This window comes from Wolffia australiana, chromosome 14 (assembly GCF_029677425.1).
Source record: "Wolffia australiana isolate 7733 chromosome 14, ASM2967742v1".
In the NCBI taxonomy this organism is placed as follows: Eukaryota; Viridiplantae; Streptophyta; class Magnoliopsida; order Alismatales; family Araceae; genus Wolffia; species Wolffia australiana.
Window position 1 is genome coordinate 14,187,345 of NC_135848.1, and position 23,490 is coordinate 14,210,834.

Sequence of the window (23,490 nt, forward strand, 5' to 3'; positions counted from 1 at the left end):
TATGGGCCAGTAATCACCTATATTCTCTGCTCCTTGCCGCTTCGGTAGTAAGAATAAGAAGGATTTGTTTATCCTTTCCATATTTGCTCGAGGGTTCCTGAGCTCCCTCAATGTGGCGATCACATCATCTTTAACCTCACTCCAGAATTCCTTGTAGAAAAACATCGGTATGCCGTCCGGTCCTGGGGCGCCTTCGCCATTCAGCCCTGCCATAGCTGCCCGAACCTCCTCCTTATCAAAAGGCCGCACCAGACCATCTCTCTGCCCTTGCGTTAACTGAGACGCCCCTTGGCCCGTCCACCGCCAACTGTTCCGACCCCCCCGCCGTGACATCGACCAAAAGTGCTCCGCCATTGCTCGACCCACTGCCTGTGTCCCTGTAACCCTTTGCGATCCGACCTTCACTGATAATATCTGATTCACTCTCCGTCGTCCATTTGCTACAAGGTGGAAAAACCTCGTGTTTGCATCCCCCTCCTTTAACCATAGCTACCGGGACCTTTGTCTCCAATCCATTTCCTCCTTCCTATCCTCCTCTGCCACCACACTTCTCCAAAACCTTATGTATTTCATTTGAAGGATGTCCAGGATATGCTTCTTCTAAATATGAAAATCCCATTGCTTGAGTAGGCTACTGTCATGCCGAAACATATTATGGCCTCGCCAGAGCTTTGATCTCAAACTGCTCAGAGAGATCACTTCCTAGGTCCTCAATCTCTTGATGGTCGCTCCCAGTCATGATTGCATCATCAAAAATAATAATAATAATGGGACTAACCCGAAGTCTAAATGCTTTGTAAAAAATTCACGGTGTCATAGGTTTCTTTGCTGGTAAAAATTAGTCAAAACAGCAACCTAGGGATTGAGTCCACAATATGTCTGCTTCGTGCTCCAGAATATGGTTCTTGACTTCACAAAGTCTCCGTGAGATGAGTCCGTTTAGAGCTCTTCAACAAGACCCCGTGAAGGAAGGTGCTCTTATGATCATATCTTGCTTTTCACATACAGAAATCACAATTCTGACCATATCTCGCTCTTTCATGGGAACGTTTCAAATTATTCCACCATTAGATTAGGTGAAGTCCTTTGCCTCATGTCTTGCGTTGTTGTGTTTCACTGGAAAAGTAGCTTCACCAAGTCCCTGATTATTGGTTATTAATGGTTCTGTTAGAATCCCAGTTTAGGGTCATATTGGCTATAATTTACGCTGACTCAAAAACGAGTATTTTTTATCTCTGATTGGGGATTGGTAGGAGAGAGAGAAAGAGAGATAGCTAGATTGATAGATAGAGAGGGAGAGAGAGATTCAGAGGCAGAGAGGGAGAGACAGTAGAGAGGAGAGTTGGGCGTCAATGTGCAATGGAGTGGCCTTCATTGGTGGAGAGAGAGGGGTCAATGGTGGGACAGGCTTCGCTGTAAGAGGATCAGGTATTACTGGATGTCACCAAGAAAGAAATTTCACAACATTCATGTTGTCTTCCTGAAGAGTGGACCACAAGTATTTTAAAAGGAAAACTCATCAAAAGGAAAAAATACAATTGAAGGGTTGGGGTTTGCATCAGCCTTCATCTCTACTACACTGCATTTCTCATCTTTTTATATACCAATCATTGCTTTATTGATTTTTTCTGGTAGTCCATGGAGTCAAGATTACAAAGGAAGGATGCAGATAGTTGTGAATGTGCAAAAGGATAACCTGTCGGGTTCACCTGTCTTTATTTGGCTCATTCTGTTCTGTAGTGTGATGGGTTCTGCAAGCTAATAGGGAGATTGGTCTCTGGTATATTTGACAATCGATGTCCACACTGCTTCTTCCTCTAGAATATGAGCTAAACGCAAGAGCAAGACAAACCCACGGATGCACTGATCAGTGCAAATGGTGGCAGACTGATTTGACTTCGACAGAGCTTGAATTGAAGCTGACTCTGACAGATCTTTAGATTGTCAGTGCTACATCTGGATATTCCTCTCTCTGATTACTACCTAGGGCTTTCCTGAATTTCCTGAACATTCCTTTGTTAGTCAGTGTGGAATTATCCATTACACGTCCACTGAGCATATGACTATGAATCCGTGAATGCGACCTTTGCCCCTCAGATAGATCATTGAGACCTTATCAAACTCATAGACCCAGGGGAATTGTGTTTTCCATTAAACTAGTGATAACGGTCACAGTGCCCCTAGAGGCTTTGCCAGGGCCAGCTCATTCGGCCACCTGCAGAAACCCTAGCGAAGGGAAGGAGGAGAACGAACCTGTTTAGAAAGTTTTTGTAGAAACTCATCTAATGCGCTTCCTCAATTATATTGTGAGTGGCATCATCTGAGTCAGGACTCTTTTCCGTTTAGCACATTATCAAATGAAGATGCATATTATTATTATAATCTAAGCATTTCTTTCTTCAAAAAAAAAAAGAATCAAACCATTTAAATAAGCATTGAACATGATTAGAACAGTTTATTGTGAAGTCATTTCTAACAGATTTTTTGTCACTGTCTGTTTAGGCATTGTATAATCGGGCTTCTTGTTTCTTGCTGGGAGATATATCATGTCCATTTGCATAGTTGATCTCCACAGTCCTAGTTTCTAACTTCTGTTGAATATTACTGAGTGCACGTGCATATAATGGACCATTATATCTTGGGACTTCTTGTGGTTGTATGACGCTTCTTTAGTTTTGTCCAGTCTTCAAAGCCACCAGAGTTGGAAAATTCTAGATTTCCGGGAATCCTTTGTTGAGAATGGTGGATTTTTTCCATATCTATACTATTTTCAAAAAATATATGTATTATTTGTTGAGAATTGTTTTTTTTCAGAAAAAAATGAATCAAAGCTTGAATTGATGAAACTTGACCATCACTGCTGCATAAAAATAGAGCTTTTCTCACTTTATAGTGTGAAAAATCATTACGAGAGATAAAAATATCAATACGAGAGATATCACTGTATACTGTGCTTCATTCAAATTTAGAATGTTCATTTGCATCTATTTGTATGTCGTATTACTTAATGAATCATGTGGTGTCAGTATTTGTGTCTCAAATCTTTGACATATCTTCTTTTACATGCAGAACAGTGACGACCTTGCTGGTCTCCATTGCTTTCGTCATCTTCATAATCAGTTGTCATCATCCATAGATTCAATAAACAGGTGGGCTTCACAGCAAAAGTGAAAGTGGACATCTTCTTAATGTGATAATTAAGTTGAAAGATCTCTCTTACATTTTTCAGAAACACCAGACACAATGTGATTAGAAATACATAGTCTTTCTGAGTTTGAAATTCCTAGTAGAGGAAATTTGACATTTTGGTTTTAACACTCAGTGAAACAAGATCATTAACTGCGTGAAACAGGCTAGCTAAATGTATGATGTCATGGTTCACTTAGCATCAAATGATTTGGGGAAGGGAGATTAGCTGGATACATTTTCCACTCCGTGTTTTTTTTGTTTCTTGCTGACTACCACAATGAATGTATACTTGATAATGCAAGGGAAAGTTTAAATAAATCTGGAATAAGAGATAAGAAATAATTATCAAGATTGCCATTTGTTTAGTTATCTAGTTTTCTGGAAGGATTTCTGTAATTCGTTCTGATATCTCTGCATTTTTATCATGGATATCATGTAGTTTTATGTTCTGCTGAAACAAAGCCTGTTATGTTCTCAAAGTCGCTAATGTGTGTTTTTCAATGACGTTACTTGAGGCTCAATAGTTCATGGGAATTGATGATCTCTTTCTACCGGTCTTTTTTTTAGCAAATGCTTTCTTATTCATAATGATTCTCATCTTTGTCGTGTGGATAGAGAATATAGATTGAGGAATTTGGTTCAATGTGACAGAGAATAAATGGTAACACCATGAGACCTTGCGGACTGACTTATATTTGTATTTGTTGATATTTTATGGCTCTGCTTGATATTCCATGATTATTTGGGATGTGCTGATTTTTCTTGAAATAATCATGGAATGATTATTGTATTACCAGATCAAGCAATTCTCATTTTTTGTATTACCAGATCCAGCAATTCTCATTTTTGTATTACCAGATCTAACAATTCTCATTTTTTCACTTTCTCTTGCATTTGGTTCGGCTGAAGTACAATTTGGAATCCGGTTCACATCTCTATTCTTTTCTCAAATTTCTGCCAATGTTTTTTGTTGAATGAGATTCTTTTTATATCCTTTTTTTCTTTCTTTTCTTTCCTTTATACCCTATTTCTCCTTCCTTGTCTCTCCTCCTATAAATGTACCTTCTTGCAAGAAACTATATAGAGAAGTTTATTTTTCCTTCCACAATTTCTCTCTCCTCGAAGCTCCCTTCCCCCTTGGAGCTTCTACATGGTATCAGAGCTGGAATCCCCAGCTTCATGTCGCAGATCTCTTCACGATCTTTATGTCACAGATCTTCGACGCAAAAAATTTGCATCGCAGATCTTGTTCCTTCAACGAATCATCGTCGATTCTTCAAATCTTCAGCGTTCTCGGCATTCTCAGCGCCGACTCTCAAGTCTTCGGCGCTCTCAGCGACGACTCTTCAAATCGCCGGCGTTCTCGCCGTTTGGTGTTCTCGTCGTCGATTTTTCAAAGATCCTCGGCGCCGACGATCCAGATAGTCGTCGATTCTTCAATTCTTTGGCATTTCCAGCGTCGGCATCTCCAGATCTCGGCGTCTCCAGATCTTGGTGTTGGCGTGAGCAGCCTCCACGTTCCTTGGCAGATCCGTTCATTCAGCTTTGGCATCTCCAGATCTCGGCGTCTCCAGATCTTGGTGTTGGTGTGAGCAGCCTCCAAGTTCCTTGGCAGATCCGTTCATTCAGGCAACTGCGGTCATAAAACCTGTTTGACCCACATTATTTGTGGAATCCTTGGCGTCAGCGTCTCCAGATCTGGATCCTCTGCATCGTGAGACATCTTCATCATTCCAGGCAGGGGAATCAACGCCATTCTGTCATTCAGAATTTGTGATCATGGCCTCTACCGACTCCTCTACTTCTACTGCCATTCAGCCACCGGGACTTACTCCTCAGTCATCTGAATTGAACGCTTGGCACTACTTGCCACGTATGCCTACTGAGTTCAGATTCACTGGATTAAATCTTCTCCAATGGCGCCAATATGTTCAAATTACCTTGAAAGGGAAGCTTATGAAGCACCTTGTTGAAGAGCTGCCGTCTCCCACAGCTCCTCATTACGAACACTGACTTGATGTTGAAGGTGTGGTTCACAGGTGGCTACTTGACAGTATCAGTCCATCGTATGCAGCTGAGTTTTTATCTCTTAACTCTGCCAAGGAAATATGGGATGCCGCTCAAGAATCTCACTCGAAGCGAAACAATCTGGCAGTTATCTATGAACTTGTGACTCAATCCACTAATTTGGTCCAGGGGCAGCGACCTGTTCGTGCTTACCACCTGGAATTATCGTCTCTCTGGGCTGAGTTGGACCACTACATGCCACCCGACCCTCACTCAGTCGATCGCGGGTATGTTCTCCAGCTCCGGGTGTTTAAATTCCTCATGGGATTAAATCCAGAGTACGAGTCTTTGCGTGGGCAACTTCTTCACCGCAAGAAGGTCCCTACCTTGAAAGAAGCCCTTGTGGCCGTTCAAATGGAGGAAACTCGTCTTGGAATATTCCACTCTGAGCCTGTTTCTGTGATGGCGGTTCAGCAGCTGGGAAACCCACGACCTACATCTGCTCGGGGTGGATTGCCTCATATGCCCTCTCTTAATATGAAGCCACTTCACATGCATCCCATGGTATCAAAAGTGGCGCCCACTGTGGGAGGTTCACATATTGATTCTTCTCTTGTCTGCAACTATTGCAAGAAAAGAGGTCATACCAAGGAGACTTGCTACAAGTTACTGAGGAAAAATGCACATCAAAGTCACTTGGTGACTCATATTTCGTCTGCCGGCGGGCCATCCATGACTACTCCTATGTCTCTTCTAGAGCCACCTCAACCAATTGTCGAAGCCACATCTTCACTAGGAGACCAGCTTCAACGTGATGAGATTGACCAGCTCCGGCAGCTCCTACAGTCAAAATTGATGGACTCTACCTCCCTCGTTCATCAAGGTACACCTTTCTCCTCTTCCACTATGCAATGGATAGTTGACTCAGGTGCCACAGCCCATATGACTCCTATATCCCAATGTTTCCTTACCTACGCCCCTTCTCCTAGTTCTCATACAGTTAGCACTGCCTCCGGAGACTTCCTTCCCATGGCCGGAGTGGGATCTGTCCAAATCTCCCCCAATCTCACTCTCACCCATGTTCTTCATGTCCCTCGTCTTACCCTGAGTCTCCTCTCCCTCCATCATCTCGTTCAAGACCTTGGTCAAAATGTATTTTTTACCCCTAATTCTTGCTTCTATCGTGATAAGGTGTCGGGGCAGATGACTACACATGCTGAGGAACGAGGGGGCCTTTACATCCTTCACCGTTCTCCATCCATCTCTCCTTTGGCCCCTGCCATCGGCGTGGCTCTCTCCACCGCGGCGCCGGACCCCCTTTGGCTCCTTCACCGTCGCTTGGGACATCCTTCCTTCTCTACTTTGAAATTCATGTTCCCTTGTTTGTTTCATGGACGTCCTGTGGACGGGTTTGTTTGTGAACCATGTCGGTTAGCTAAACATACTCGGACGACATATCCTCTTTCTGATCCCTCTTCTCGTTCCTCCTCTCCTTTCTCACTCATTCATAGCGATATATGGGGACCTGCTCCTGTTCATAGTGCGTCGGGCGCCCGATGGTTAGTGATCTTCGTCGATGACTTTACCCGTGTTACATGGGCCTATCTCCTAAAGCACAAATCAGACCTTTCCCAAACTATAATTTCATTCTATTCCCTTATCCAAAATCAGTTTGCTACCTCCCTCAAACGCTTCCGCTCCGATAATGCCCGTGATTACGTCAACTCCACCATCTCTACCTTCTTCACCTCTCACGGCATTGTTCATGAAACATCCTGTCCATACACACCCCAACAAAATGGCCTTGCAGAATGCAAATTTCGTCACATCTTTGACACCACACGCTCTCTTCTTCTTCACATGAACATGCCAAAATATTTTTGGGGGGAAGCCTCTCTCACCGCAATCCATCTCGTCAACCGACTTCCCTCTCGAGTTCTATCCCACCTTTCCCCACTTGACGCTCTCCATAAGGCCTATCCCATGGTTTCCCTGAAAACTAATCTCACTCCCCGTGTCTTTGTCTGCATCTGTTACGTAACTAACCATCATCCTTCTCGAGACAAACTTGATGCTAAAGCACTCTGATGTGTCTTTGTTGGTTACTCCTCTCACCATAAGGGTTATAAATGCTACCACCCTTCTACTCAACGCTTCATTGTCAGTAAAGACGTCACATTTGATGAGTCCACTCCATTTTATCCCTTTGAATCATCTTCCACCACTTCCTCTTCTACTTCACTTGATGAGTCCCTTGATTTCCTGGTTCCACTTACGTCTCCATCCTTGTCTCCTTCCCCTGACTGTCCATCCAATCCAACCTCCTTGGCTCCTCCACAAAGATTTGATGGGACCACGTATCATCGCCGTCCACGCCCTACTCTCATTGTCTCCACACCACAACCTACAACACCAACCCCCCCTTCATCCAATGACGACCTCCCTATTGCCCTCCGGAAAGCCCCTCGCTCATGCACTTCCTCCCCCTTGTACCCTTTGGCCAATTACCTTTCCTCCCACCGGCTCTCCTCGACTTACCGTGCCCTTCTCACCCGACTTGATTCCATCATCATACCGAAGACTATGGTTGAAGCATTAGTTTCCCCTGAATGGCGACGTGCTATGGAAGAGGAGTTGGCTGCCTTGGATAAAAATCAGACATGGGATCTTGTTCCTTTACCTCCGGGGAAGCATTTAGTTGGCTGTCGGTGGGTTTATACAGTCAAACACCAGTCCGATGGCTCCCTTGAGCAGTATAAAGCCCGTCTTGTAGCTAAAGGCTATACTCAACAATTTGGTGTTGACTATCTGGAGACATTTGCCCCAGTTGCAAAAATGAATACTGTGCGTCTTCTTATAGCACTTGCGGCTCATCATGACTGGCCTCTTCAACAGTTTGACGTCAAAAATGCCTTTCTTCATGGTGATCTCCATGAAGAGGTTTATATGGCCCTGCCTCCCGGTTATGCGGCTCCTTCTTCGACGCTTCCCTTGGTATGTCGCCTCAAGAAATCTCTTTATGGTTTAAAGCAGTCTCCTCGCGCTTGGTTTGGTCGCTTCACGCACCCCATGAAATTATTTGTCTACTCCCAGTGCAATGGAGTCCATACGCTGTTCTACCGTCATTCCACGTCCGGGGAAGTCACCCTACTTCTTGTGTACGTGGATGACATTATTATTACAGGGAATGATTCGCAGGCAGCGGCACAATTGGCATCTCATCTTGCCAGGGAATTCGATATTAAACATCTTGGCTTACTTCGCTACTTCCTCGGAATTGAAGTGGCATATTCTGCAGCTGGCATTTTCCTTTGCCAGCGGAAATATGTTGTTGATCTTCTTCAAGAACTTGGTAAGGAAGACTCACAACCTCTACCTACTCCTGTTGAAGCGAATCATCGATTATCCCTGGCAGAGCATGAGGAGGTTGTTGATCAAGGAAAGTATCAAAGATTAGTGGGTAAACTGATATATCTCACTCACACTCGCCCTGATATTGCTTATACTGTGGGCGTGTTGAGTCAATTTATGCACTGTCCGAAGGTGTGTCATATGCATGCTGTCAATCGTGTACTTCGCTATCTCAAAGGTACTGTTGGACTTGACCTTCAGTTCAAGCGTAAAGGTGGTCTTCAACTGGATGTCTACACCGATGCTGATTATGCTGGTTCTCACGTTGATCGTCGCTCAACAACAGGCTACTGTACTTTTCTTGGTGGCAATCTTATTACATGGCGCAGTAAGAAGCAAGTTATTGTCTCTCGATCCAGGGCTGAAGCTGAATTTCGTGCCCTGGCACAAGGTCTCTGCGAGGCATTATGGATCACTAATCTCCTTACAGAGCTGAAACTATCGTGCCCTCAGCCAACTCAATTGTTTTGTGATAATAAGTCGGCTATCAACATCGCCCATGATCCAATGCAACACGACCGCACTAAACATGGAAGTTGATCGACACTTTATAAAAGAGAAGCTGGAGACAGGACACTTTTGCCTTTCATACATTCCATCTGCCCATCAACGAGCTGATATTCTCACCAAAGGACTATCTGCTCCACGTTTTCAGGAATTATGCGGCAAACTGGGAATGGATAACATCCACTCACCAGTTTGAGGGGGACTGTTGAATGAGATTCTTTTTATATCCTTTTTTTCTTTCTTTTCTTTCCTTTATACCCTATTTCTCCTTCCTTGTCTCTCCTCCTATAAATGTACCTTCTTGCAAGAAACTAAATAGAGAAGTTTATTTTTCCTTCCACAATTTCTCTCTCCTCGAAGCTCCCTTCCTCCTTGGAGCTTCGATTACCAGATCCAGCAATTCTCATTTTTGTATTACCAGATCTAACAATTCTCATTTTTTCACTTTCTCTTGCATTTGGTTCGGCTGAAGTACAATTTGGAATCCGGTTCACATCTCTATTCTTTTCTCAAATTTCTGCCAATGTTTTTATTTGTTTGTAGCATTCTATCATCGGAGTTCCTGCGTGCTGCCATATATGATGTAAAGGGTATGCGCACAGCAGTTCTGATGAAAAGTACATCTGGTGTCAACAATCTTGCTGGTAGCGTACTCGAAGATGTATGTGCACCAATCTGCAACTTGTCTTTGACGATTATTCTTTTCTTTCTTTTGTTTTTCAATTTCAATTCTTCAGGCTGACTAGTTTTATTGACTTCATTTGTTTATTATGACAATATAACTTACTATCAGGTGAAATTTGATGATGAGGAGCTGTCCAATTTCCGTGATAGACTTCTCCCTTTGATTGTTGGTCTACTTAGAATTGTGAGTACCTTTAATTTACTACTGCCCTTTTCTTATTGCCCATTTGATATTTATTCAGAAACACCTCAAGTTATTATAAATTTGGCGTCTTTAATATTTGGTTAACAATTGTCTTATGTCGATTTAAGCTGTGAAGGACAAAAGACTACGTGGTTCTTGTAATCCTATCATTTCTGATAGGAGTATTATCTTTTCGCATTTTTTTTGAAGAAAATAGGTCAGACCACCCGGAACTGGTGGCCCACCTGTTACCATTATAAAGACGATGTTATGTACACAACATATACAGACATGGCCACTAAGGCCTTCACTTTACCCCCCTAACCCCCAAAAAGATATAAACACCTCAACGTCAGGGTTGACGCTCTCTACCGAAGCCTTCACTCCCTCGAACACCACTTCATTTCGGTGCAGCCATACCGCCCAGAGAACTGCTAGTATTCTCCTCCATTCTGCTCTCCTCCGGTGTCTACCAGTCGTGAATGATGCCCAGATATCGGTGTCTGAGGACATATCCACCCCGGAAATCTGCTGCGATGCCCATACTCCCCGGGCAATAGGACATGTGAAGAACAGGTGTGAGCTGTCTTCCTCGCCCCCGCTGCACAGAGGACAAAGGACAGACTCCGTCGGTGCCCATCTACGACGATAGACCAGCGTGACCAATCTTCGCTTCCTCAGCAACCAACGGAAAAGTCTCACTTTTAGGCGGAGCTTTTGCTTCATTATTATATGGCATGTATTACTGGGTGTTATGTCGTCCCTCACTTCCCCTTGGATTTTCAAGTATGCGTCCTTTGCTGAGAAAGGCGGCCCCCTCCAAACCCACCAGTCCCGAGAATCTCCCAAGGGGCTGAGAGGTAGGAGGATCTCTTGCATCCTCAACAACTCTGCGAACCAAAAATCTGATAGTGTCCCAGAGAGGTTTACATTCACTGACTGTGACGTTGGGGTTCCTTGCCAGAGCAAATAATCTTGGAAACTGCACCTTCAAAGGGCCGTGCTTTGACCAGTTATCGATCAGGAAACGGAAGCCTTCCCCGTCCCCCAACTTGTGGTCAAATAATTCTCGGTTGTGAGGGATGGTTTGACGCAGGCTACGCCAAAAAGGGGACTCCCCCCTCCTTCGCGCTCACCCCCTCTCCCAATCCATTGCCGGGCCATATATGTCTCTTAGCACATTGAAGACCAGCCCCTCTGCCGATGACATAATCCGTTCAACCCATTTGGAGAGCAATGCCAGGTTCATGGAGTCCAAGTGGAGAATTCCCAGTCCTTGTTTCACAGGCCTACAGACCACGTCCCATGCGACCAGGGGTATCCCTCCTTGACCCCCTTCTCCATTCTCTCCCTAAAAAGACCGTTTCATTAGTCCTTCAAGACATTTTGCCACACCTAACGGCACCTTAAACACCAAAAGATAGAAAATAGGGATTGCTGAGAGCATCTATCTCAAAAGCACCAGGTGACCCCCTCGTGATAGCACCCTGGCTTGCCATCCCTCTAACCTCCGCTCCACCTTATCTATCACTGGTTGCCATTCTGCGGTTAAGATCCTCCTTCCCGTGAGAGGGAGCCCCAAATAACTCATCGGTAGCGAACCTCGGGGTGTGCCTAGCGCGCAAGCGCATTGTACCTCTTCCTCCGAAGATAGGCCGAACCCCACGAACGCTGACTTTTCTTTGTTGAGACGTAGGCCCGAGAAGTTTGCAAATAGCCCCAGCAGGGACGATATGGTAACAGAAATAAATGCGATCGATTATGTCTTTCCAGGCCAAAATTGGCCCTCCGGAACTTGTCCAAGGTATCCATCACGTCTGGGCCTACAACTTCCCGGAATTCGCTAAAGAAGAAGACAGGGAAGCCGTGAGGGCCCGGAGCTCCTTCTCCATTCAAGCCATTGATCGCCGTCCTCACCTCCTTCTCAAGAAAAGGCTTCACTAGCTCATCTTGTTGTGCTTGTGATATCCTGGACACACTTCTACCCTCCCATCTCCCCTGGTTGCGGCCTCCCCGCTCAGTTTCCGTTTTGAAATGAGCTGCTAGTGCTTCTCCCACCGCTTGTGCCCCCACGAACTCTTGGTCCCCCACTTGGTGTGATTCAACCTCCGCCTTCCATTTGCCACCATATGAAAGAACTGAGTGTTGGCATCTCCATCCTTCAACCAAAGCTGCCGCGACCGTTGCCTCCGATCCATCTCGAGCTTCTTATCTTCTTCCTCCACCACCTCTCGACATGCTTTTTTTCCTTTGACTTCGTTGTCTACCAGGCATTTTGTATCTTCTATGGCGTCTAACTGTTGGACCCATGATAGGGCTTCATCTCTTCGTTGGTGTCTTCCTTCTCGTATCTTTTTCTTCCCCCCGATGAAGTGTTGACACAGACCCGCCAGCTTGGTGGCCAGCCTCATCATGGCTGAGCCCTGTGCAGAGTAACCCGTCCACCATGCTATCAACTCCTTTTTGAATCCCTTCTCACGTAGCCACAATCTGTCCAATTTAAAATAAATGGGCATATTCTGCCCAACATTATCCTGCCACCACTCCTCGCCTCCCTTTGTCCCGTAATCCTTGTATATTCCACGATATACACTTCATTGATAAGCCGATGGTTGCCCCCCCTGCACCCTCTCCGGAGTTACCTCCAACACCTCTGCCAACTCAAACATCGTCAGGTGTGTGCCATGGACTTCCGCTGTCGCAGTGTCCCCTATGTGGCTTGGGGACTCTACAGTATCTTTTCCTTTGGTTCCTTGACCCCTTGGTGCGGCCCCATTTGACTTTCGACGAGATGCCATCTTCTTATATCTTCCGTCCGCGATCAGCATAGCCTACCGTTATGCCCGGGCACCACCCTACCATCCGCCTCCGTCAACGCCAATTTCCCCCTTGGGTAACCACTCCCTTAAACCCGCAGAGATCGTCATTAGTTATCTGTCTCACCCTCTTCCTTCTGGATTTTGATCCTCTCGGTCTTCTTGGTCTTTATCCTTCGTGGTTAAAGACGGCGGGATGGCCGATGATATGCCTTCTCCCTGGACATGTACCCCACTTACACCTTCATGTACTGTTTCCTCCATGGATGCTATGTCCGCTGCTACTCTCGTGAGGGAGTCACCCTCCCCCCCGACCACATCCTGATGAGCATCCCGTCCCCTGAATACTCCTGGTGCGGCTGGAGGGGTCTTGGGTCTTATTCTTGCCTTGAATGCCCTCATGTATCCATGTACCCTGACCGCTTCGGTTAGCGCCTCCCCATCTATCACTTCGACGTCTAGTAGCACCACATTTGGATCCCCGAATTCCAACCCCGTTGAGATGATGTTCTTTAGTTGTCCGAAAGGGGCGACCAAATTTGCCAATGTCACCTCTTGACGGTGCACCAATGGGACCCCATGCACCTCCACTACTATCCTCATCTTTTTAACTCTGTCAGCCCCATCGAAAGGGAGTACTCGCCGCCACCACACCTCCATGGTATCGGTGACCCATTGCTTCCATCCGCATACCGCGACATACGCGGATACTGAAGCCCCTCGAAGGAGCAAAATGTGTGTATCTATCCTTTGCACCTCCGCCTTGTCCAACTGGGGGAATTGCTGCCATAAGCCGACGCAAACGTTCGTGATATCAGGATTGTCCCAAACACATCGCCCACCAAGCACTTTCGGAGGATGTTGGTACATGCATCCCCCCTTTCTGTTTCAACTACGGCCGTTTGTTGACCTGGGCTTCGGACTGGTTGTCTCATTTGTGCCTGGCGACTGCTACCTTCTCCTTCATCTTGACGGCACTCAGATTGGCGGTGCCCTGTCCTTCTGCACAGGCGGCACCACCGGATCCCGGCAGAAATGCACGTAGTGGCCCGACATTAAGCATCTGAAGCATACGTTCCTCTCTCCGGATGGCCTCTGATAGACAGAGTTATGTTGACCCCTCTTTGCTCGACAGGATCTCACCTCCACCCATCCATCATCTTCACCTTCCACGTTGGCCTTGACTTTGTGTACATCCGGCTACGTTTCTTGCCGGCTTGCTCCATGTGTGCCTCTACCTGCTACTACAGGGTCCTCTTGAGCTGCCCCCACTTTGGTTGTGTGCTCGAGGGGATGGTGCTCTCTTGCAGGGATCCTCCTCCGCTCCCTTTCTTGCGGTGTGGGGCCTCCGTCCACCTGTCCCTTATGGGTGATGTTGCCACCCCGTTACTTTGGCCCTTCCCCAAGATGCTCATGCATGGGCCTCTTTCCACTCTCCTCATTCATTCTCGTCGTGCCAACGTTGCGCGCTTGCCCATCCCAGAGGAGTGTATTTTGTTCCGGGTCTGCTGTGACTTGGGACGTTCTCTGCTTCGTGTCCGTCTGGTCAGCCTGTCCTCCCTTCACCATCTCACTCCAAGTGGAGGCGCGTAGGACCCTTTCACAATAGATGCCGTGGGGCCCTCCATGATCTCTATGGAGCCGTCCGTCGGGATGCTACTGCTTCGATTGAATGTCAGAAATCCAAGCAGCTCTTTGCGAGGATTCCTGGGCGCTGTGGCGGTGCTCCTCCAACCGGATTTCGCCACCTGGATAATCCCGTCGGTATCTTGCTCCTTCTAGGTCACGGGTTGACCTTCCGTGCAGGTTGGGGGGAAGCCGCACACCTGAGTGGCTGAAAGGCTGAGGCTCGATGCGTCGCCCTCCACTGCGTCGCAAAGGCCGTCGAACACCACCACGATGGTTGTCCCTTTCAGAAGATTCCCTTCGGAAGCCTTCTCGGTATGATTTTCCCCCCAAGGGAGCGCGTCAGGCCCCCCTTTTGGCACGGCCGCGCTGAGCAGCGACGTGTCTTTTCCCTTGGAGGCGCTTGTATCGGTCGAAGTGGTCGTGCTGATCCTCGTCGCTCCAATCGTCAACGAAAATTTGGGCTTCGCAGTACCATCGACGCGTCCCGCCATCCCGGCGCTCGTATCACCCGAAACTGCGCCTCGGTCTGCGCGCCTCATCTATGGCTGCCCCTGGAATGCAACAGGAAGAAGCGCACGGCAGCGCCACCGAGCCTCCGATGAACAGAACCAAACTCTATAATCAACCAACTGATAAGAACCAGGTCCACGACCGTTGGGTTCCCGACATAGTCCGAACTCACTCCCGCTCCCAGGGTTCCACTCCTGGCGCTGTTGGCCTCTGTTAGTGTGGACTTCTTCCCTATTATGTACTCTCTCTCCTACTTACTCTCCTAGGGTATAAATACCCTCTATGTACCCCTTTGGGTCCTGGATGTCATGATCTTCTTCCTCCTTCAATCTAGGATCTTCTCCTCTCCCTCAACCCTTCTAGGGTTTCACATGGTATCAGAGCCCTTGGGCATCTGAGTATAGGGCTTGACATCACCCTAATCCCGGCGGAACTCCGGTGAACCAAAGCCCTGTTCGAATCTGCAGGAAGGGAAACCCTAACTTCCTGCAGAATCGACCCTGGTTCCACCGACGACCACCGTTTTTGCCGAAGACCGTCTCCCACCGCGGAACCGCCGCCCGAGCCGCCAGATCCGAGCGGACCAGCCGCCCGAGCAGCAGCCCAGCGGACCAGCCGCCCGAGCCGCCAGTTCCGCGCGGACCAGCCGCCCGAGCAGCCGATCCGAGCGGACCAGCCGCCCGAGCCGCCAGCTCCGAGCGGACCAGCCGCCCGAGCAGCCAGCCCCGAGCGGACCAGCCGCCCGAGCCGCCAGCCCTGCACGGTCCAGCAGCCCGAGCGGACCAGTCGCTTCCGCGCGGACCAGCCGCCCGAGCAGCCGATCCGAGCGGACCAGCCGCCCGAGCTGCTAGCCCCGAGCGGACCAGCCGCCCGAGCCGCCAGCCCCGAGCGGACCAGCCGCCCGAGCCGCCAGCCCTGCACGGTCCCGCAGCCCGAGCAGCCGATCCGAGCGGACCAGCCGCCCGAGCCGCCAGACCCGAGAGGACCAGCCGCCCGAGCAGCCAGACCTGCACGGTCCAGCAGCCCGAGCAGCCCCGACCGCGGAACTGCCTGAGCAGCCAGCCCCGAGCGGACCCCTGACAGTCAACTGCCTGCCTGATGGCGGACGACAGTGTTGACCCTCCCGTCTCCGGCAATGCCAGCACCACAGTGGCCCCGCTAGTGCCGACGCCTGCTAGTGATTTTTCCGACGCTGATTTTCAGCGGGAACCGCTGTCGCACAAGGTGGTCCATCCTCTCCCGATGGTCCCGGAGTCGACCCTTCTCCGCGGCCCGAACATCCTTAACTGGCGTCGGTACATCGAGACCACCCTCAAGGCGCGCCAATTGTTCAAACACTGCATAGCCGGACCGCTACCGCCGACCCATCCACACTTCGCGGCATGGGAAGCCGAGGAAAATTTTATCATGGGCTGGCTGTACATTCACACTCTTGCTCCCGAGTTCCGTGACAAGTTCCCGCACCGGACGACTGTGAAGGGTTTTTGGGACCAGGCCGCTGCCTACTGTGGCCGTGATGGCGACAACTGGCGCCTGTTTAGCCTTGTCCAGCGCGCCCAAAACCTCCGTCAAGGCCAATTGTCCATTTCGGACTATGCCTTGGCCCACAAGAAGCTGTGGGAGGAAGTTGACTACTACCTGCCAACGGATGACCCGGCTTCCGTGTCCTATCAGAATACACTCCGCATCCGGCTCCTGGGATGCCTAACCGGCCTCAACAAAGAATACGATGACATTCGCCGTCGCGCCTCCATCGACGCCGAAGGACTCCCGTCAATCGATGATCTCGCCAAGGAACTCCAGGAGGAGGAAAGTCACTTCCAGCTGCAGCAGGCTTCCGTCGAGCCCTCTCCCGACTCGACGGCTCTTCTCACTCGCCATCGACTTCCTCCTCCACTTCCTCTTCCGCCTCTACTTCCGATCCGCCGCCTCCGCAGTGGTATGCAACTACTGCAACAAGCCCGCCACCGCAGTCGTTTCTGCCGCGCCGCAAGTTAGATAACGAAGAAGAAGGCAGCCGACCGAAGGCCATGGTCGCAGCCACTCCGTCCTCCACGCCACCCATGGATCAGCTTCAGGCTGATGTGGCCCTTCTCCGCGAGCAGCTGGCCGCCATGCAGTCCCAGTCTTCCGCCCATTTTGGCGGTTTCGTGCGCATCTCCTCTCCGGTGTCTGATCAGTGGTACTGTGGTCATACGGCTCTCCACTCACCTCTGGTCTCGGATACAACCTGGGTGCTTGATTCGGGGGCTACCGATCACATGACCCCGGTCAACGACCGGTTTGTATCCTACGAGGGGCATAGTGGGAGTCGTGACGGTTCTCACGGCCGGTGGTGGACGCCTCCGCGTGGCTGGTATCGGGCAGTCTATGTTGACGGCCCGGTGTTGTCCGCAACGCCCTTCACGCCCCCGACCTGCGAGCCGTCCTCATGTCACCGCAGCGCCTGGTTGATTCAGTTTTTGTTCGTTTCACCTCCAACCTGACGGCATGTTCCTTTCTGACAAGGGGGCGGACTACAGCCATTAGACGCGAATGGGCTGCTGCTGGTGGACGGCGGGGGCCGCTCGCAGTGCTTCTTGGTACCTCGTAGCCTCCGTCCGGTTGACGAGCAGCGCCGTGCACGGCTCCAGTTGGCTCATCAGCGCCTGGGTCATCCTCCGTTTTCCACTTTGAAGCGTTTATTTCCGTCGTTGTGTACTGGACTAGACCTACAGACCGTTGTTTGCGAAGCTTGTCAGTTGGCCAAGCATCGACGATCCACGTTTTCTCCGTCTGTGTCCCACAGCTCGACGCCGTTTTTCCGCGTTCATAGTGATGTTTGGGGACCGGCCCCACAGGCGAGCCTAAAGGGCCATCGCTATTTTTTGATTCTCGTCGATGAGGCGACCCGCTACACGTGGACCTACCTGCTGGCGGCGAAATCTGAGGTTCCTGCCTCCGTCCGTCACTTCTGTGCCGTCGTCCAGACTCAGTTCGGCCGCGGCATTCAGCGATTCCGGTCCGACAACGCCCGCGATTTCGTCAATGCCGATCTCGCCTCCTACTTTGCCGAACGGGGTATTCTTCATGAATCCTCGTGTGTGGCGACCCCGGAGCAGAACGGCATGGCTGAGCGTCGCATTGGCTATGTCACCTCCACGGCCCGGACACTCTTGCTGAACTACCAGGTACCCTGGTCGTATTGGGGTGATGCGGTGTTAACGAGCACGCAACTCGTCAACCGCATTCCCTCCGATATCTTGGGGTTCCACAGTCCCCTTGATCGGATGATTGAGGCCTTCCCCGGCGTGCCTCTTCGGACCGGCCTGCTCCCTCGCGTCTTCGGCTGCACTGCCTATGTTTATGACACGTCTCCTTCCCGCACGAAGCTCGACGCTCGTGCCCTCCGGTGCGTGTTTGTGGGTTATGCCTCCCTTCAAAAAGGCTACCGGTGTTATCACCCACCTTCTCGGAGGTATTTCATCTCGGCAAACGTCACCTTTGCCGAACATGAGTCCTATTTCGGTGACCCCTCATCCCGCCTCTCGTTGGATGAGGCTCTTGCGGCTCCCCACTTAGAGCCGTTTCCTATTGCGGGGCCCACTGCTCCCTTGCCCTCCTCCATTGTTTCTCCCCCACTTGATCGGCCTTCCATTCCAGTGGCTTCTTCTCCTACGGGGTCGTCGGAGCACTCCTCCACTTCCCCCTTGCCCCTTCCGGCATCCTTGCCACCCTCGCCTACCCCGTTAGCGGTTCCGCCACTACCGCCGACACCTCCCTCCCCCGCGGCTCCCCTCTCCCCCGGTGTGTCGTCATCCACACCTCTTGGGGAGTCGCCCTCTCTCCCTCTTGCGGATTCTTCTCCATTCCCCGAGGAGTCTCCGTCTCCACTCGCTTCCGCTCTACCATCGGACGATCCTTCCCTGTCTCCTCCCGATGATGACGATCAGTTGGGATGGCCTATCGCCTTCGGAAGGGGGTACGCGAGTGCACCCGCACTCGCGCTATCCCCTGTCCCACTATATCTCCTTCGACCGGCTGAGTACTTCCTACCGGCTGTTTCTCTCGCATCGAAGTCGGACCCCATTCCACGCCGCCTAGCCGATGCTATCGCTTCTCCTCATTGGAAAGCGGCGATGGACGAGAGATGCAGTCCTGCTCAAGAACCACACTTGGGATGTTGTCCCACTCCCTCCTGGCAAGCGGGCGGTGGGTTGCAAGTGGATTCACACCAAGAAACATCATGCTGATGGCACCCTCGAGCGCTACAAGTCGCGTCTCGTGGCCCGAGGGTTCACTCAGTCCTACGGCGTGGACTACTTCGAGACATTCTCACCCGTGGCGAAGATGGACACCGTCCGTCTTATCTTGGCAGTGGCTGCTCACTTCCACTGGGGTATCCGACAGTTCGACGTGAAGCACGCTTTTCCCCATGGCGGCTTGACGGAAGACGTTCACACGCAGCCCCCTCCGGAGTATGTCCTCCGCCCTCCTGGCACCGTCTGCCGACTGCGGAAGTCTCTTTATGGACTCAAGCAGTCTCCGCGGATGTGGTTCGGACGGTTCTCTTCCGTGATGAAGACCGAGGGCTACACCCAGAGCAACGGCGATGCGTCGCTGTTCTTCCGCCATTCTCCCGCCGGCGTCTCCATCCTGGCTGTATATGTTGATATTCTTATCACCGGCCCGAATCTGCAGAGGCGACTCGCCTTGGTATTGCTCTGGCCAAGGAGTTCGAGGTTAAGGCCCTTGGGCCTCTCCGCTACTTCCTCGGCCTTGAGGTGGCATACGCCCCCCGGGGCATCTTTGTGTCTCAGCAGAAGTACGCCGTTGACTTGCTGGCCCTTGCGGGCATGACGGAGTGTGCGCCAGTGAGTACTCCCATTGACCCAAACGTGAAATTGGGTGCAGGGGACGACTCGCCTGTGGTGAATTCCTTCCAGTATCAGCAGCTGGTGGGAAACTCCTCTATTTGACGACACCAGACCGGATATCAGCTTCGCCACAATCTTCTCAGCCAGTTTATGCACTCACCGCGGGAGATCCATCGCCAGGCAGCATATCGGGTACTTGCGTACCTTAAAGGTTGCCCCGGGAAGGGATTGCTCTTCCCACGGAGTACGGATCGGACAGTGAAGGTGTACACCGACGCTGATTTCGCCGGTTCGATTGTGGATTATCGCTCCACGACTGGGTACTGCATTTTTCTGTTTGGCAGTCTTGTCACGTGGAAGAGCAGCAAGCAGGACAAGGTGTCCCGCTCCAGTGCTGAAGCCGAGTACCGGGCACTCGCCGATGGGGCCTCTGAGGGCCAATGGATCTACGGCATTCTCCATGACCTTCGGGTGGAGTACTCCGGCCCGATCCATTTCTACTGCGACAACAAGTCGGCGATTGCGTTGGCCCAGAACCCTGGCCAGCAGGGAAAGATCAAGCACATGGAGCGCAACCGCTACTTCTTCAAGGAGCGGATGGACGAAGGCATCTTCGACCTTGACTTTGTTGCCTCCGCGGATCAAGCCGCGGATGTCCTCACCAAAGGACTGTCCCGGCCCCTGCTTCAACGTGCGGTGTCCAAGCTCGGCATGGACGACATCCATACTTCGCTTGCGGGGGGGTGTTAGTGTGGACTTCTTCCCTATTATGTACTCTCTCTCCTACTTACTCTCCTAGGGTATAAATACCCTCTATGTACCCCTTTGGGTCCTGGATGTCATGATCTTCTTCCTCCTTCAATCTAGGATCTTCTCCTCTCCCTCAACCCTTCTAGGGTTTCACAGCCTCCGCTCCTGGTCCAGCTAGGGCTCCCGGCATTCCACCGTCCAATGCCATTGGCCTCTGCTCCCGCTCCAGCTAGGGCTCCCGATGCTCCACCGTCCGACCATATTTCTTTTCACATTTTAGATAGTGATTATCATCTTTGGTTCAAAAGTCAATTATCCGGATTATGCTGTCACTAAAGAAACCTTAACCAAAACAGAGCTGTTGTGGCTGGATAAGAGAGAGAGGCGATCAACAATATCATCTTAGAAGTCCACTGAGAGGTTGTCACCTGCAAAACTAGCAAACTTTATTTGAGATAAGAAAAAGGTCTGCTTCAGGTAAAAAAACTAGAAGAAATATAACCTTTATGTTGTGTGGATTCAACCAAAGACAAGAAAGCCATGAGGAGAACTACTTTTACGTCCACCTCACATGCACAAAAGTTCTGGTTCTGTGGCATCGGAGTTTCTTATCACCTTGGAGCGTCCATATCTCCTGCAATCTCGAAGTGAAGACGAGCTTGGGCTCCACGATGTGAGATCAGAGTAGAGGGCGGGAAGAGAGAAAATTTTGGGAGAAAAAACACTTCAACTTCATTGTTACGGGCGAATACCCTTATGATATGTTCAAGGGGTTGGGATCTGAATGTCCGAACCTGATAGCCTTACAACAGTCACATTTATTAACCGTTGCATTGGATACAAATACAAATATACATCAAGTATGGTAAAGGTGTAAATGCTAACATCTAACACTTGGTGTATGGAACCTTTTCATCAATGATAGGTGAAGACGCCAGGCATGGTGAATGAATGATGTATTTCACGAACTCAGAGGGTTCCCGTTTGGATACAAAAGGTTTTATAGAGGAGGGATAGGGTTATTGGGCATGCCCAATAATTAAGATTGACGATTCTTCTGAGTACTTGGATGTAGTAAGAAGTTGAAAAACAACAACGAAAAAACTTATCTTCCATATGCGATTACACAGTATTTAAACTGCCGCTCATAATCGGCTAGTTCAACGGCTAGTAACGGCTAGTTTGACTAGCCGTTACTTACCCGATAATGGGCCTACCTGATATGGGCTAATAACCCGATCGGGTACTAGGACTTTTTGCTTATACAAAAACTCGATATTTTTACATTTATTCAACAAAGATAAAAGATTTATTTTGAATAAATAATTAGGATAAAACTAAATGATAAGATATATGTAGAGAAAGAGAGAGAGAGGAGCTGCTTCAACTTTTGGAGCTAAAGCAATCTCATATAATGTGTACAAGAAATTTTCAATATTAATTTACTGAGATCAGTAGAAACTTTGCAGTGGCTTTGACACTGTGACACTTCTTCAAATGATTCAGGCCATGTCGTTCTATGCCTAATTCTTTTAAAAGACATTTGATCATACCCTCCATAATTGATCTCATTTTGCTCCTTGATTCATTCCTCCTATTTTTAGTTATTTCTTGCATGAGTTATATTTTTTCTTCATTCATTGACCTTTTGGTATATCCTTCCTTGACATTCAATAAACAAATGTTTACAATGTTTATTTCAGGAAAAACTTCCCTCTGTCTTGAGGGTTTACCGGGAGAACCTTATCACTTCTATGAAAACAGACATTAAAGATACAGTAGCTGAATTAATTCCAGTTCTAAGTTGCCGTTCTTTGGATTCAGAATTAGTGGGGACGGAGCGAACGGCTGATGCAGACAGTATGACTGTTCATTGAATTTGTACTTTTATGTATAAGTCATATTATGCTGCGTACGTATACTATGCATAATTGTATATTGAATTTTTTAATAGGTGGATCATCATTGGCGAGTAGGTTAAGAAATCTTTCATGTGAAAGCTTTGTAACACTTTTGACAGCTATTTTTAGAATTGTTCTGGTGAGTCTTCCCCATATTGAAATTATATTTTGCTTTTATTTTTGGAAAGTATCATTTTTCATTGATAAACCTTCAAAACTGTGTAATTATCTCTTAATCCTTTTTCCTTCGCGAACATTCATGCACAAATTTTAAGAGAAAAGCTCCCCTCAATTATTCTCTATCATACTTTGGTTAATAAAGATGATGGAACTTTTTTTAATGGAATGAATTTCATTTAATGTTACTTTACTTGTTTGATGGTTTCCCTATCGGAGCAATCTCACCGTGTAGTGAATGCAGGCTCACTTAATGACAGCAGCTGAAGTTAAAAAAGTGATCGAGTGGATCTTTGCCAGTGCTGATGGCTATGCTCCTGATGCTATTGTTTCTCAAGCAACTGTTTCCGATACTTTGATTGGTCACAGCAACAAAGTGTTTTCTTCACATTCTTCACTTAGCACTTCTAAAAGTCCGTTGTTTTATGGGAAATCCAGTGAAAGAACTAGTACGGCCAAAAGCTTTCGGTAATGCCAACTATGTGATCTAGACCAATTTAGTTATATTTCGTTGCATTTTATTGTGTTTGTTTCCCTTCCCTTATACGTTTCGATCAATCGTTATTTTTATCCTTGACTTAAATCCATTCTGGGCTTCAACTATTTGAGCTTCATGATATTGTGTTAGCACAATGGCCCCTGAGATGGTAGCCTTGTGAGTCTACCAAAGGAGGAGGTACTGGGTGGCCGATTGCTAAGACAACCACCAAGAGGAGCTTCAGGAAACTCCTACTAGTTTCTTTCCTTAAGAAATCAGTATAGATATGACCTAGAGGAGGGCGTTGGGGAACTCTCTTTATTCTGTTAAAGAGGAGAAATCCAACTAATTGTATGGGAGATCCTGCCAGTTCTGTCTGTAGACCGATCTC

General features: G+C 48.8%; 1 protein-coding gene across 3 annotated transcripts in view; it reads left to right on the plus strand.

Moving 5' to 3' along the window:
• The window catches only part of VPS54, a 45,223-nt gene that overhangs the window by 5,243 nt on the left and 16,490 nt on the right, over positions 1-23,490 (plus strand). For all 3 annotated transcript variants that reach the window (XR_013583733.1, XM_078586298.1, XM_078586297.1), the window contains exons 3-8: positions 3,070-3,149; positions 9,658-9,775; positions 9,908-9,982; positions 22,247-22,403; positions 22,498-22,583; positions 22,866-23,089. Coding sequence is in view for 2 of the 3 variants with exons in the window: in XM_078586298.1 (XP_078442424.1) it covers positions 3,070-3,149; positions 9,658-9,775; positions 9,908-9,982; positions 22,247-22,403; positions 22,498-22,583; positions 22,866-23,089 (740 nt within the window). In the remaining variant the exon portion in view is untranslated. The remainder of the gene's footprint in view (positions 1-3,069; positions 3,150-9,657; positions 9,776-9,907; positions 9,983-22,246; positions 22,404-22,497; positions 22,584-22,865; positions 23,090-23,490) is intronic.